The sequence below is a fragment of the Pristiophorus japonicus genome, chromosome 3, assembly GCF_044704955.1.
Source record: "Pristiophorus japonicus isolate sPriJap1 chromosome 3, sPriJap1.hap1, whole genome shotgun sequence".
Lineage (NCBI taxonomy): Eukaryota > Metazoa > Chordata > Chondrichthyes > Pristiophoridae > Pristiophorus > Pristiophorus japonicus.
The window spans coordinates 105,397,140-105,411,067 of record NC_091979.1 but is presented as its reverse complement, the minus strand read 5'-3'; the positions used below and the strand labels follow the sequence as shown (position 1 = coordinate 105,411,067).

The 13,928-nt window shown below is 43.1% G+C and overlaps 1 protein-coding gene across 4 annotated transcripts in view; it reads left to right on the top strand.

The window, feature by feature from the left end:
- The window catches only part of mylka (myosin, light chain kinase a), a 579,206-nt gene extending 578,742 nt beyond the window's left edge, over positions 1–464 (top strand). For all 4 annotated transcript variants that reach the window (XM_070875645.1, XM_070875646.1, XM_070875644.1 and 1 more), the window contains one exon: positions 136–464. In XM_070875645.1, the coding sequence (XP_070731746.1) occupies positions 136–371 (236 nt within the window). In that variant the 3' untranslated portion in view covers positions 372–464. The remainder of the gene's footprint in view (positions 1–135) is intronic.
- Positions 465–13,928: the final 13,464 nt, after the last annotated feature.

Here is a 13,928-nt window from a genome sequence, read left to right as displayed (position 1 = left end):
AATTATTGTGAGTTGCAAACTGCACTGAAGGATCAAGCTGCCAGTGAAAACTGGTAGTTTATTTGTTGAAAAGTAACCGCATAATTTGTGTATATGAGCACTTCTAACAGTGTAATGGTTGCATATTCTTCACAGGCTACCCTGATCCTGAAGTTATCTGGTACAAGGGTGAGCAGCCTATCAAGGAGTCTCGTCACTACCAAATCGAATACGATGAAGATGGAAACTGCTGTTTGATTGTTTCTGAGGTATCTGCACATGATGATGGCAAATATACTTGCAAGGCCCTCAACAGCCTAGGAGAAGCAACCTGGACATCTGAGCTCATTGTGGAAACAATGGACAAGATGAGTAACACTGAATCAAAGTAAAAGTGTTGCTTGTAGGGATGTGCATTTTGACTGATGTTAGATTCTATACCATTAAAACCTATATATAAAAAAAACAAGGTTTTGACAATGCAAAGTTCTTTGTTCATTTCCAGGGCATGGAAGGTGTTTATGGATATATATATATATGCACTCTATGCCTAAGAAATCACCATAGAATATTGCAGTCATGCCTGGGAATTTAAGATTAGAACCCACCCGCTTACCAAATGATGGATATATTTCCATCTGAACACCACAGCATACATACTATATATTCTCGGATCAGTTTCACCCACATTTACCAATTTACAGCAATAATCACTTTCTTTTTCAGTGGAATTTAGGAATTCTTTGGACCTCAAGCTTCTAAACCAGTTATTTTGAAACCTGCTAAATTAATCTCTTAGTTCTTTGACTCGGTTCTTTGTCGATCCCTATTTGCATGTACAGATGTTTGAGAGGCTGGTGAATCCTAGTTTCTGGATCTTATCCAGCTTCTTGACTTGCAGATGTATGGAACTTTCTGTGATCTAAAGATATTTAAACACATATTTTGTTTACATTACACTGCACCTTTTATATTTTTATGTTTTCACATTGCTTTTTATGTGTCACCTTAGTCTATGGTTTTTGCCAATAATACAGTTGATGTTTTTACTGGTTTTGTAACACAGATCTCAGACAGGAGTTCAACACCCCAAATTCCTTTCACCAAACAGCTATTCATTTTTATTACTACATACACAAAAATACAGCTTTGTTTATGATTTATAATAAAAATCTAAGAATGTAAACGTCACAGAAAGGTAACATTGGTTACCAAATCCTGCTGTTTGAAAATTAAACAGAACATTTTTAATATTGCTGTATCACTTTGCGCACTTTGAATCTAAAACTAAAATAGAGAATGGAACTCACAAATAATTCGATTCATACGGACTGAATGTAAGGATAATGCCATAAGACATCGCAAAGCATATTGTTGCAAAGTACTTATCTAAAATTATACTTGCGAGCATAAAATGGTACACCTCATTTTTAAACAAATCTAAGTACACAATATTAAATAAATAGATTGTGTTTAGCATTGCCGAATCCAGTTGTTTGTTGATGCATTGGAGAAGTCCTGCACTTGGACTCAAATGCTCTCATTCTTTGCGGTTTCACCCATGGTATAGAGCCTGGCTGGCACTGAGCACAGATTAGAAAACCTGGCCTTGATCGTGACCCAATTCCCATTGAGTTTGATATTTCAACGGGCAATTTGGGTCTCATTTCAATTATGTTTTTTTTTCATTTTTATTTATATTTTGCATTGTTTGGTTTTGAAAGGTACTCCACCATTTTTCCCATTTTGGTTTTTTTCCCTTGCCAATGTTTTTCTTCATTATTTTTGGTTTCTGCTGGTTTTTAAATTGCAACGTGCAAATTGGTGAGGTGTTCCTTCGGCCGTTCCAAATATAATGCATAATTTTGAGAATAATTTAGATTTAAATGAAGAGTTCATCAAATGCAGATGCAGATATACCTGAGGTGTTCTGGTCTGTCACCCAGCACTGCCTCCAGGACCCAGGTTTTCCATACTTACCTGAACATATAAGAGATAGACCTTTCTTTGTTCATAAGAACAGCTGCCACAGAAATGTATAGTTTGTTGCAGGATAACTTGTAGACAGCATTTGGAACAGGGACAGCTCTTTCAAAGAAAAGAAGGCTATCGCAGCATGAAGTTTTCATGCCAGCTCATCCTTCCAATCCATCACAAGGGACATCTGCTGCATCAGGCAGTCTGTACTGCACACACACATGTTAGCAAGTGGTAATGCCCTCATAACTTTCCCTATGGAAAGGAGGCATCAGCTGTATAGGTCACCTAGCTTTCACTGGGTGGTAGACTTTCCTTGAGTGCAATGCATTATATATGGCAGACACCATATAGGCATCACAGCACTTCATATCAGAGACTTGACCTACGTGTACCAAAAGGGTTTTTACTCGATTACTGTTCATCCTGACTTAACATAGAAACATAGAAAATAAGTGCAGGAGTAGGCCATTCAGCCCTTCGAGCCTACACCACCATTCAATAAGATCATTGCTGATCATCACCTCAGTACCCCTTTCTTGCTTTCTCTCCATACCCCTTGATCCCTTTAGCCATAAGGGCCATATCCAACTCCCTCTTGAGTATATCCAATGACCTGGCATCAACAACTCTCTGTAGTAGAGAATTCCACAGGTTAACAACTCTCTGAGTGAAGAAGTTTCTCCTCATCTCGGTCCTAAATGGCTTACCACTTATCCTTAGACTGTGTCCCCTGGTTCTGAACTTCCCCAACATCGGGAACATTCTTCCTGCATTTAACCTGTCCAGTCCCGTCAAAATTTTATATGTTTCTATGAGATCCCCTCTCATCCTTCTAAACTCCAGTGAATACAGGCCCAGTTGATCCAGTTTCTCTTCATATGTCAGTCCTGCCATCCCGGAAATCAGTCTGGAGAGCCTTCGCTGCACTCCCTCAATAGCAAGAACTTCCCTCCTCAGATTAGGAGACCAAAACTGAACACAATATTCCAGGTGAGGCCTCACCAAGGCCCTGTACAAATGCAGTAAGACCTCCCTGCTCCTATACTCAAATCCCCTAGCTATGAAGGCCAACATACCATTTGCCTTCTTCACCGCCTGCTGTACCTGCATGCCAACTTTCAATGACTGATGTACCATGACACCCAGGTCTTGTTGCACCTCCCTTTTCCTAATCTGCCGCCATTCAGATAATATTCTGCCTTTGTGTTTTTGCCACCAAAGTGGATAATCTCACATTTATCCACATTATACTGCATCTGCCATGCATTTGTCCACTCACCTAACCTGTCCCAAGTCACCCTGCAGCCTCATAGCATCCTCCTCATAGCTCACACCGCCACCCAGCTTCGTGTCATCTGCAAACTTGGAGATATTACACTCAATACAAATCATTAATGTATATTGTAAATAGCTGGGGTCCCAACACTGAGCCCTGCGGCACCCCACTAGTCACTGCCTGCCATTTTGAAAAGGACCAGTTTATCCCGACTCTCTGCTTCCTGTCTGCCAACCAGTTCTCTATCCACATCAATACATTAGCCCCCAATACCATGTACTTTAATTTTGCACACCAATCTCTTGTGTGGGACCTTGTCAAAAGTCTTTTGAAAGTCCAAGTACACCACATCCACTGGTTCTCCCTTGCCCACTCTACTAGTTACAACCTCAAAAAATTCTAGAAGATTTGTCAAGCATGATTTCCCTTTCATAAATCTATGCTGACTTGGACTGATCCTGTCACTGCTTTCCAAATGCGCTGCTATTTCATCTTTAATAATTGATTCCAACATTTTCCCCACTACTGATGTCAGGCTAACCGGTCTATAATTCCCTGTTTTCTCTCTCCCTCCTTTCTTAAAAGTATACTTGGAAGTATATCACCGTTCCTTCATCGTCGCTGGGTCAAAATCCTGGAATTCCCTCCCTAACAGCATTGTGGGAGAACCTTCACCACACGGACTGTAGCCATTCAAGAAGGCGGCTCACCACCATCTTCTCAAGGACAATTCGGGATAGGAAATAAATGCTGGTCTTGCCAGCGATGCCCACATCCCGGAGTGAATTAAAAAAAAACAGTATTTCAGTGACCATTATCCAGGAAGGAGCCATGATGCCTTCATTGTGTAGCAGCTCACAGTGCCCACATTATTTGAAGAGGAAGAAGCATTGTATTAATGGCTATCCTCTGCATCCATTGCTACTGACCCCACTGATAAACCCTAAAGCACACAAAGTTCCTTGCCCACCTCCTCTACCTTCAAGAGAGGTGTTCAAAAGGGCAATAGCTTTTGTGCAGTGCTTCAAATGGGACCATCCGGAGGGTGTGGCCTATCCCAACTTAGGTTTGTGCAATAGTTGGTGGTCCCCACAAGAAATATGAACAACATTGAAAACAGTTACCTTCACTTCCCTCCTGATACCAACAAACTTATTCCTCATTTGGAGCCAGTTTCAGGAATCTGCATGGCCTCAGTCAGTGACATCCCTCCATGCCAATTCCACCTGGACTTTTACTAGAAATTGGCCTTTGACTACAAATAGAGACACTTTCCTTTCCTGCTGCAAGACCGCAAAGCTTACTGCATCAAAGGTAGCAGTGCTACCCACATGTTCTCCTATACCATTGAGAACAATGAGTCAATTTTTCTGTCAATGCCATAAGTTTCCCTTTAATAACAAGCTGCACCCTTTAACAGCTGTTGCAATGGTAGATTTTCTATTCCCCAGTCGAGTGTGCTACAAGTCAGGCTTCAATGGTCAGGCTTTCCGTTCATTTCAAATTAGGGGAGGGATTCCTGTTAGAAAATTCAGCAAGGTCCACCCTCTGTGCCAGCTGAGGCAAGACTATACCATGGGCCAACTCAACCATTTTTGCTATCATTAGGAAACCAGGGTTGAAGTCTTGACATAAGACCAGGTTACACTACATCTTATGTAAATTTGATCTGGACCAGTTTCGCCCCTCCAAATTTGAACCGATACTGTGCCAAAAAGCCACAAACCTTTGACCATGGATTAGTTGCAAAGTGTCTATCATAATTACTGTTGTTGCATCTTATAAGCTTGCAACATGTATAATACTGAATGTCATGTAACTTGTGAAATAGAGTAGTTAAGCCAATTTTAGTTTGGATAATAGGCAGCAGAAGTCCAAGTCAAGGCAGTTTTAGTTTGACATTTTACATTTTAAGTGGGTTGGTTTGGCAACCAAACTTTATGTTTGGAAGTCATCCTAGTTTCCAGTCATTTATAGTGCAATAAATAAACTGCTTCAGATTGTAATATAAAAATTTGTCAAATTTAAATTTCAAATACTACACACTTCAATAGAGCTATAAAACCATAGTTAAGTTACATTTTTCATTGATGTAATGTGCAGACTATCTTAGTTATGTACCAACGAAGAACCATTTTTAAACCATTTCTATCACACAAACATGTTTTGCATCCCAGTTTCAGACACTTGAGCTAATCTTAAAACCCTGTACCATAAGCCATCCTAATGTTATTAAGTAAATTCTTTTTCAGCAAATGGGATGGTTGTTACTCCTGTGACTTATTTTAACATACCATATATATTTATTTACTCAAATATCTTTAAAGATGATAATTTTCTTGTGTTAGCTTATGTACCATTCCTAAATTTCCATGCCTTGTTAGAATTTATGGACTGATACATTTCTGAAGCAACACCTTACAAGTGGAGTTATTTAATGGAATTCCAAGTGATCATTTATGGATCTACAGCCCCAAGATTAAAATGAACTAGGAATGCAAAACATAATGATTCCTGCTAACCATTGTTTCTAGAAATGGCCGCGACAAAATCACCTAGCTTTGGTTTATTCTGATTTTGGATATCCTTACTGTAATACTGTGTATTGGATTTCTATTAATCACAACACACAATATTAACGTGGCCAACTAGTTGCTATCCAAGTTGGGAGGGGTAAAGGAAAGTGGGATCTCTTTGAGATTGAGGTGGCTCCAAGATGATACACCTGTTGATGGAACCTTGCAACAAAGTCAAACCAGGATACCTGAACCAGGCAGGTCCAGAGTACTTCATAGCATTATTAATGATTGGCCAGCTAGCCCAGCTTACTGATAGAATCTGGAGGGGTAGATCTGTCACCAAGATTCTTGGCTCCAGATAATCATGCAGTCCAAGATCCAAATGGGTATTGTGGTCCCAGCTAATCAAGCAGTGCTCTGTACTGGTACATGACCTAGTTTTAGCTGGTGAAACGAAAGTCCAGGATCACCCCTGTGCATTTTTTTAGGTTTTAAACCCTGTCAATCTGTGACTAAGTTCTCTGTATTTGGGTAAGTGGGATGTGTCCCTATGGAGAGAGAATGTGCACTTTATATTGGGTAAACAGAAATCCTACAGGTGAATGCTGATTTCTGAATAGCTTGATTAGAAGACTCTTAAACATAGTAATGGGTTTCCATACATGTCAGACATCTGGCTAACTAAATGCATACACACACACACATACACACATATATATTACATTTCTTTTAAAATTGATCTAAATAGTATTGTGTTGCTTTTTAATACAAAACTGTTCATGAACAGAAAACTTGGGTGCAGAGTTTGCAGGTTTTTATAAGAAGCATGCACGGTTGCAACAATTGGAGAGACAAAGGTGGCTATAATAAACACCAGCTTTATATGTACAATTATTTTATGAGCCAATATCATCTCAACTATATTCAGCAATTACACCAATTCCAGGGCCATTTTAGTGTGTGTGTCTCTCAACTTTATAGTAAAACATTTTGTTTGATTAAGAATTGGTCAGATTTTAACAGACCCAATGTATTCTATTTTAACAATACTGCACTGTAGTATGGCATTATCTTAAATATTACTGATTAAAACTTAGACATTTGGAAGTGTGAGATGAAAGGCCTTTGTTTCAGATTTAACTGTAGTGTACAGTAGTTCACTCGGACAGAACATTTCTCCAACCCTTTCAATAATATGTGCCAAGCTTTAGGTTTGAATAAATGACCATTGAATGGCATATTTTTAGTTTCCATTGCTGTCATATTGCTTAATAAATGCAATTCTGGATTTAAAGATGTAAGTGGCATTCTATCAACATAAAATTAATTCAGTTAAATGCAAAAAAAATATTTCAACCATAAACTAAAACTGAACCACATTTTAAATTAGGTAATTATACCTTTACCATAATAACAACCGATGAAGTAGGTATAGACAATTTTATAATGTTTATGATGCTAACAACTATCCAATATTTGTATTTTGAAAGCAGTTATTAAAAATATGGACAACACTTCATTTATCTATTCACCATTTTCAATTTTTTTGGTACTATTTTCTCCTCTCCTGAAGGTGCCGACTCATACAGGGGTGTCATTTTAAAAGCAATGCCAAGCCCCTTGGCACCTCACTCAAATGACCATTTTTCAGGGTTGAATTCAGACATTGAGCATCAGCAGGTTATTTGATCTCAAGTAACCTGATTCTGCCCTTGTCTGATGTCCACACACGCACGCTTTCCAGTGGGTTGCAATTGGGGCCGTCGAGTGATCAGGGGGTGGGGTTGCGAGGGAAGAGAAGATAGAGGCTGGCCACCGTAGGATCGTGGTTGATCTCAGGATGATTGGGGGTGTAGTGGGGTGGGGGGGGGGGAAGAGGGAAGGGAAGATCGGGGAAGGCCACTGCAGGATCGTGGTCGGCCTCAGGATTATCGTGAGTGGGGTAGAGTGGGGTGGGGGTCCAGGAAAGCGATCAGAGGCCTCATGGTGAGGGGTTCGGCGGGGATATTGAATCAAGGAGGTAGCTATAAAGGCATTTACCTCCTGAATCCATTAAAACCCGAAGTGTGCGGGTTGGAGACAGGTTCAGGTCGGGATTCAGATTTTTAACAATTTAATCAACCCCCACACTCCAAACCCACCCGTTTTTTTCGGTTAAAATTCCTCCACTGTGGGGGAGAAATTCAACTAGTTTTTTTTTGTGGTGTAAAATTGGTGTTAGATCTTTGAATTTCATGGCATGCTCTTCCAGGCACAACTACGCCTGAAGTGCATCAGACATCATATTGGCTCAGGTGACTTTTCGACTTCTGGGGCGCTTGCCTGAAACAGGCGCTCGGCTCCTTAATTATGCATATCAAGATCCTATGCCCTTAATAGGACCCTGGATGTGAAATTCTTATGCCCCACTTGCACCATACATGCACTGCTTTGTAAGGAGGCATCCTCTTCCTGGACCCACAAAAAAAATCTTCAGCCCAATGCCGGACATTTAACCCCCTCCCACTGGGAGCACCTCCTCCGTCCAGAGCAACTGCCACTGCAGTATGCAGGCTAGCACAATTGCCACTGCTAGTTGCACGATAGTACATCCCCCACTCTGGTGGCGCATAATCCTACCCAATAAAAAAAAGTAGGTGAAGCATTTGTGGCATATATGCCAAGTACAAACAGCGAAAGAAGCATATGCCAAACCAATCTTCCCACCCACCCATCCCTTCAACCACCACCTGCTCCACCTGTGGCGGAGTCTGTAGATCCCGCATAGGACTCATTCGTCACCTTAGAACCCATAATATTGGTGTGGGAGTAATTCATCCTCGACTCTGGGGGACTGCCTAAGAAGAAGAAGATGTACATCAATTGTAGCAGTTTAAGATTCCTGGATCCACTGTTGCAGGAAAGGCTGCAACTTTCAGGGCTAGATTTTACACTTTTGTGCAGATCGCCCCAAAATGGGCGGTATTTATAGCGTAGGTGGTAAAAATGGGTTTTCAGATTGCTGGCTTGTCGCCCATTCTCAAAGACGCCAGTCTCCATTTAAAAAATTTGGCGGTATGAAATGGGCGATAGCATTAAATCTTTCTGACCTTCTGCCGTAAAGTGTCGCCGCCCTTAGCAATGGCATGGCAAAGCTTGTTTCCCGCGATTCAGGAGGTCAGGGGTCATCATTACATGTGCAGAAGAGGAGACAGAGAGGGAGCAGAGAGGGACTGAAAGCATGTGTGGGGGTTGTGTGTGCTTGTTTGGCAGTTGGGGGAGGCACAAGGGAGATTCACCAGCAGCAAAAAGCTTACTAAGCACCCAGAACATAGTTGGCACCAAGTTTTTGTCCAACAAATAATATATAACAAGGAAGGGATGAAGGAGGCCCTGCAGCTGGTAGCCAGGAACACTGGTGGCAGAGGGCTCCCAGTGGTCCCGGAGCGCGGCACTGCACCCCCATTGCCAATGACACATGAGAGCCAGAAGCAACATCTTGCTTCTGGCTCAGAGCATATTCCCACCTCGGGACCGTCCTCTCCCGTATCCGTCCAAGCAGCGATTCAGCCGTCATCTCCCAACCCACCACCACGAAGCAGCGCCTGAGGAACTCCTCGGCCAGGCGGCTTGGAGACAGTTGGGGAAGGGGTAGAGGTGGGTATGAGAATGGGGGGGGGAGGGGTTGGGGCAAGGATTGTTTTTTACAGATATACTTACGATTCCAGACAAATGTTTGGTTTAAATGTTATTTATTTAACATAACCTTGATGCGCATTGGCTGAGATAGCTGCATCGTTACACACTGGTGATTCCTTAACATCAAAGGATATCATCATACTTAACGTCAATCAACTTAAACTTTAACTGTCACCAAGGTGATGCCCTCCATTGATGTATGACCTGCACACCAGCAGTGTGTCAGCCTTGTAAATACTACTAATGTTCTTTCAGGCAAAGCGCTCATTGATGAGCTCGTGATGCCACCACGGGCACTTTCATGCGGTTTACAGGGGGGGCGGGGACATGGCTTCAGCGTCAGCCTAATCGTGTGGCCCGAGGTCAGCGTCCACCTCCTCGTCCTCCTCTTCCTCTCTCTCCTGAGATGGATTGTCACACCCTTCTGGCAATTCTTGTCCCTTCCTGATAGCCAAGTTGTGCAACATGGAGCACACCACCACGAATTGAACTACCTGCTCAGGGGGTATTGAAGCTTGCCTCCTGAGTGCTGCAGGCAACCAAAGCGCTGGTTTTCTCCACGATATTGCGAGTGGCTCCGTGGCTCTCTTATCGCTTCTCGGCTTCGGTGTGGGTGTCACGCAGAGGGTCATCAGCCAGGTGGCGAGGCCATATCCTTTGTCACCAAGCATCCAGCATTGACCTTGTGGCTGATTGTTAAACAAGTCAGATACAGTGCTCTCACGCAGGATGTGAACATCATGGATGCTGGCCAGAAATTTAGCATTCATTGCCATAATAATTTGCTGGTGGTCAATAACGAGTTGCACATTCAGGGAGTGCAATCCCTTGTGGTTCCCGAAAACCTCTGCATCCTGAAAAGGTGCCCACATCGCGATGTGCGTACAGTCTATTGCTCCCTGCACCTTGGGGAAGTTAGCAATTCGGTAGAATCCTAGAGCCCTCTCAGTCTAAGCCTCCCTGGTCATAGGGAAGCTGATAAAGTCCATTCTGCGTGCGTACAGGGCTTCAGTTACCGGTCTAATGCAGCAATGTGTGGCATGCTGAGACATACCGCAAATGTCGCCAGCTGAGGCCTGAAAAGATCTCAATGCATAGAACGACAGTGCCACGGTGACTTTGATCTCGACGGACATTGCAGTACTGATGGTGCTGGCAGGTTGCAGATCTCCCCTTATGAGCTGGCATACCTCAGTGATAACCTCTTTGCGGAAGCGCAGTCTCCGAAGGCAGGTGGTGTCGGGCAAGTTGAGGTAAGACTGCTTCTCCCTGTACTTGCGGGGGGTATAGCTTCTGGTCCTCATCTGTCTGGCATGTCTTAAATTGGGCACATGATGCTGTTGAGCGTACCTTCTGCCATCTTGAGTCTGCAGCATGTAATTGGTCATCAAGAGAGGGTGAGAAAGGGTGAGCAATAGCTCTCTGTTTTCCACCAATTGGTCACAAAGAATGAATGTCCCGACGAAGACACCTATTAAATTCGTCCAATGATAAAGATGTTTGTTCAGATGTTCGCATTACCTCCAAAGATCTCCAGAGTACATCTGAATTCCCCCGAGGTTGAAGCAGAGCAGCCTTTTAAATGATGCGACATGTGATTTAGAACATGGCGTCCATACTGCTGAGAATAGTTCCGGTTAGTTCCACTTTTTTTGGGGGGTGAGCGATATTGTGGGTGAGATGTGTGCAAGGTGGCGAAAGTGATGCTGGGCGATCGACTGGGCGTTAGTTTCGGCAAATGTGATGTTTACGACAAAATAAACTTGGTGGTCAATGTTATTGAATCTCGGCATTAATTACGTGCATTGGTTTCGCCCATTCTGATGATTCTGCCCAAAAAAAGTGGGTGGGCGGTATTATTTTTATCCCAGCATTACGTACATGAGGAGAATAAAGCTCGTCGATAAGAGTCGGAAAAATGGCCGTCAGTTTCCATTTTGTGGATAAATGGGCGATATCTGGGCATTATACCTCATTTCAGCGGTAAAATGAATATTAAGTGGGCGTTATGCATGCAAAAAAAAATTAAAATCTAGCCCTCAGTTCTTTCAAACCAGTTTCCCCAAATACCATCTAAACCCATATTTCCTTTCAGTCCCTGCCTTGAGGGGGAGGAGCCATCTCCGACCCCTCACTCGGTCTCATCCCTTGCCCTCTTGTAAAAGGCCCACTAGTTCTAGGTTGCCTAAGTCCCCTAAGCATACTTTTTAAGCAACACACCATGATTATTAAAACATATTATTATGGCGTAGCCTATCACACAACACATAAACATGATGCGGTACCATGGGTGCTGTCCCACACCCAAACACTCATGTTTTCCCAGTTACACGATCACTTTGGCAGTCTGCACATTTTGCTGCTGCATAGCACCAGGTGTTCTGTGGATGTGACACTGCGATCAAGGACTGACTGCAGGCTAAATAGGAAACAGAATACCAAACCGTGCAAGTGCTTGTTCCGCCTCCTCAGTGAGTGGTGTTTGTACCCCAATCATTGTGTTAGCGGCCATCTTACAGGTATCGCCATTTGGTCATCCATTATCATTGTGTATCTGGTTTTCTGCACCCATGTGACACGTGTGGGCAGTATTGATCCCCATGCTCATACTGATTTGCTGTTGAGGTGAGGCAATACTCTCCCCTTCTCTTGTGGCCAATGCGTGTACCCTTCCACTTAGATATCATAGTCATTAGACATACAGGAGACTGTGGAGTCATGGTGTACCCACAAGCTTTATCCTTTGTCACATCGCATCTACATAACCAAGTGTTATCCCTTCGCTCACAGCCGCTTACGATTACCACACCCCAACTGCTACTGTTTTTGGCCAAAAAGAGGGGTGGGTCCTGGACAAAGTGACCCTGCTGTACCTGCCCTATGGATTTTACCTTGAACAGATGATACCGGTTCTTAATTGAAACCTGTGGCCCTATTAATGGGAGAAGGGCCCATTTCTTACTCTCACTGCATGGCCGCCTGACTGAGACTACCTGTCCGAACCACCGAGCCAGACAGGTGTTATTATTCGCCCCAAGCCACCCTCTAAGGCAATATGTAGAATGAACTCAAGAATGTGTCCTTCATGAAAATATCGCAAACCCTCGCTAATAATGTTTTCCCTGTTTAATACATGAATCGTACACGCCATTGACATTATCCTCTACTTCATCTTGGTTCCGAATGATCTCATCTATTCTTTGCACTAACTCATTGTGTCCCTTTGCTAGTTCAACGAGGGACAGGATGCCCGTTAAATGTTCACTGATTTGTTGACCACCTGCAATGTTCTGTTGGTTCAACTGATTCTTAATTTAGTTTGTTAATTTACACTGATTCCAAAACTGATTATAGCCAAAAGCCAATCTGTTCTTCGCTGCCTCCATCACTGCCCCATCCTGCCACCTAGTCCATAGTGGATCGTTGTCTATAGCTTCCCTCTGAGGTGGTATTGGTGGGTGGAATAGAGACACTTTAATTGTCCCATTCTCCCTGTTCCTCCTCTTTCTTCCACATTCTTCCTGCTGTCCTTACGTAATCCTATTATAATATGTGCTTCAGGGTAATATTCGTCCAATTTAAATAGATTTTTTGATTTTTATTAAAGTAGTGGCTTGGTGCTACTAAAAGTTTAACTGCGCAGGGAGTGCTGCTGGACACTGGCATGGCCTCGGATGGTAAATGAAGGCCTCTGAGAAAACAGAAAATGCTGTAAATACTCGGCAGGTCAGGCAGCATCTGTGGAAAGTGAAAGAGAGTTAAAATCTCAGGTTGAGATACTGACTGACCTGATGAATATTTCCAGTGTTTTATGCCTTTATTTCAGATATGCAGCATCTACTCACAGAGGGAGGAAGACGCAGAAGAGGTAGACACAGAAGAGGAAGAATGTGAAGAGGAGGTAGCAGAAGAGGAGGAAGCAGAAGGAAGGATGCAATCCAGATTGCCCTTTTCTAGTTGGAATAGCCGGGATGAAATCATCCGCCTGCGGTAGCAGTGAACACAAGCCCAATTCCCCTTTCAAGATTTGTCCCACATCTTGCCTTCCCTCTGTTACTGACCATCACAGCATCCTCTTGGCCACAATGCTGGAATAAAAGCCATCACAAAGCAAACTTTCCAATCCAACTTTATACATCTATCCATCCAATATAACATCAAGAGATCAACTCACCGCCCTTATGCATTTCCTTCATGACTATCTTATGTGTGCATTTGCCTGTCCTGGTGAAGTCATGCAGTGCTACCCCAGTGGCTACAGCATGGCTGGTGGAAGGCTGCTGACATTCAGTTGGGGACACTGCAAATGGCTTTGCAGGTCGACCTTGAGGAGCTGGTGGCTGGGAGTGTGAAATTGAGTGATGGTGTTTCTTCTTCTTCACTCTCCTCTCTTCTTGGTTAACCACTGGCTGGGCAGGCTGCATTTCTTGGATGTGTGAAATGAGGAAGACATAAGGATAGAGTTGTGGTGAGAGGTGGGCAGGAAAGCAAGAGAT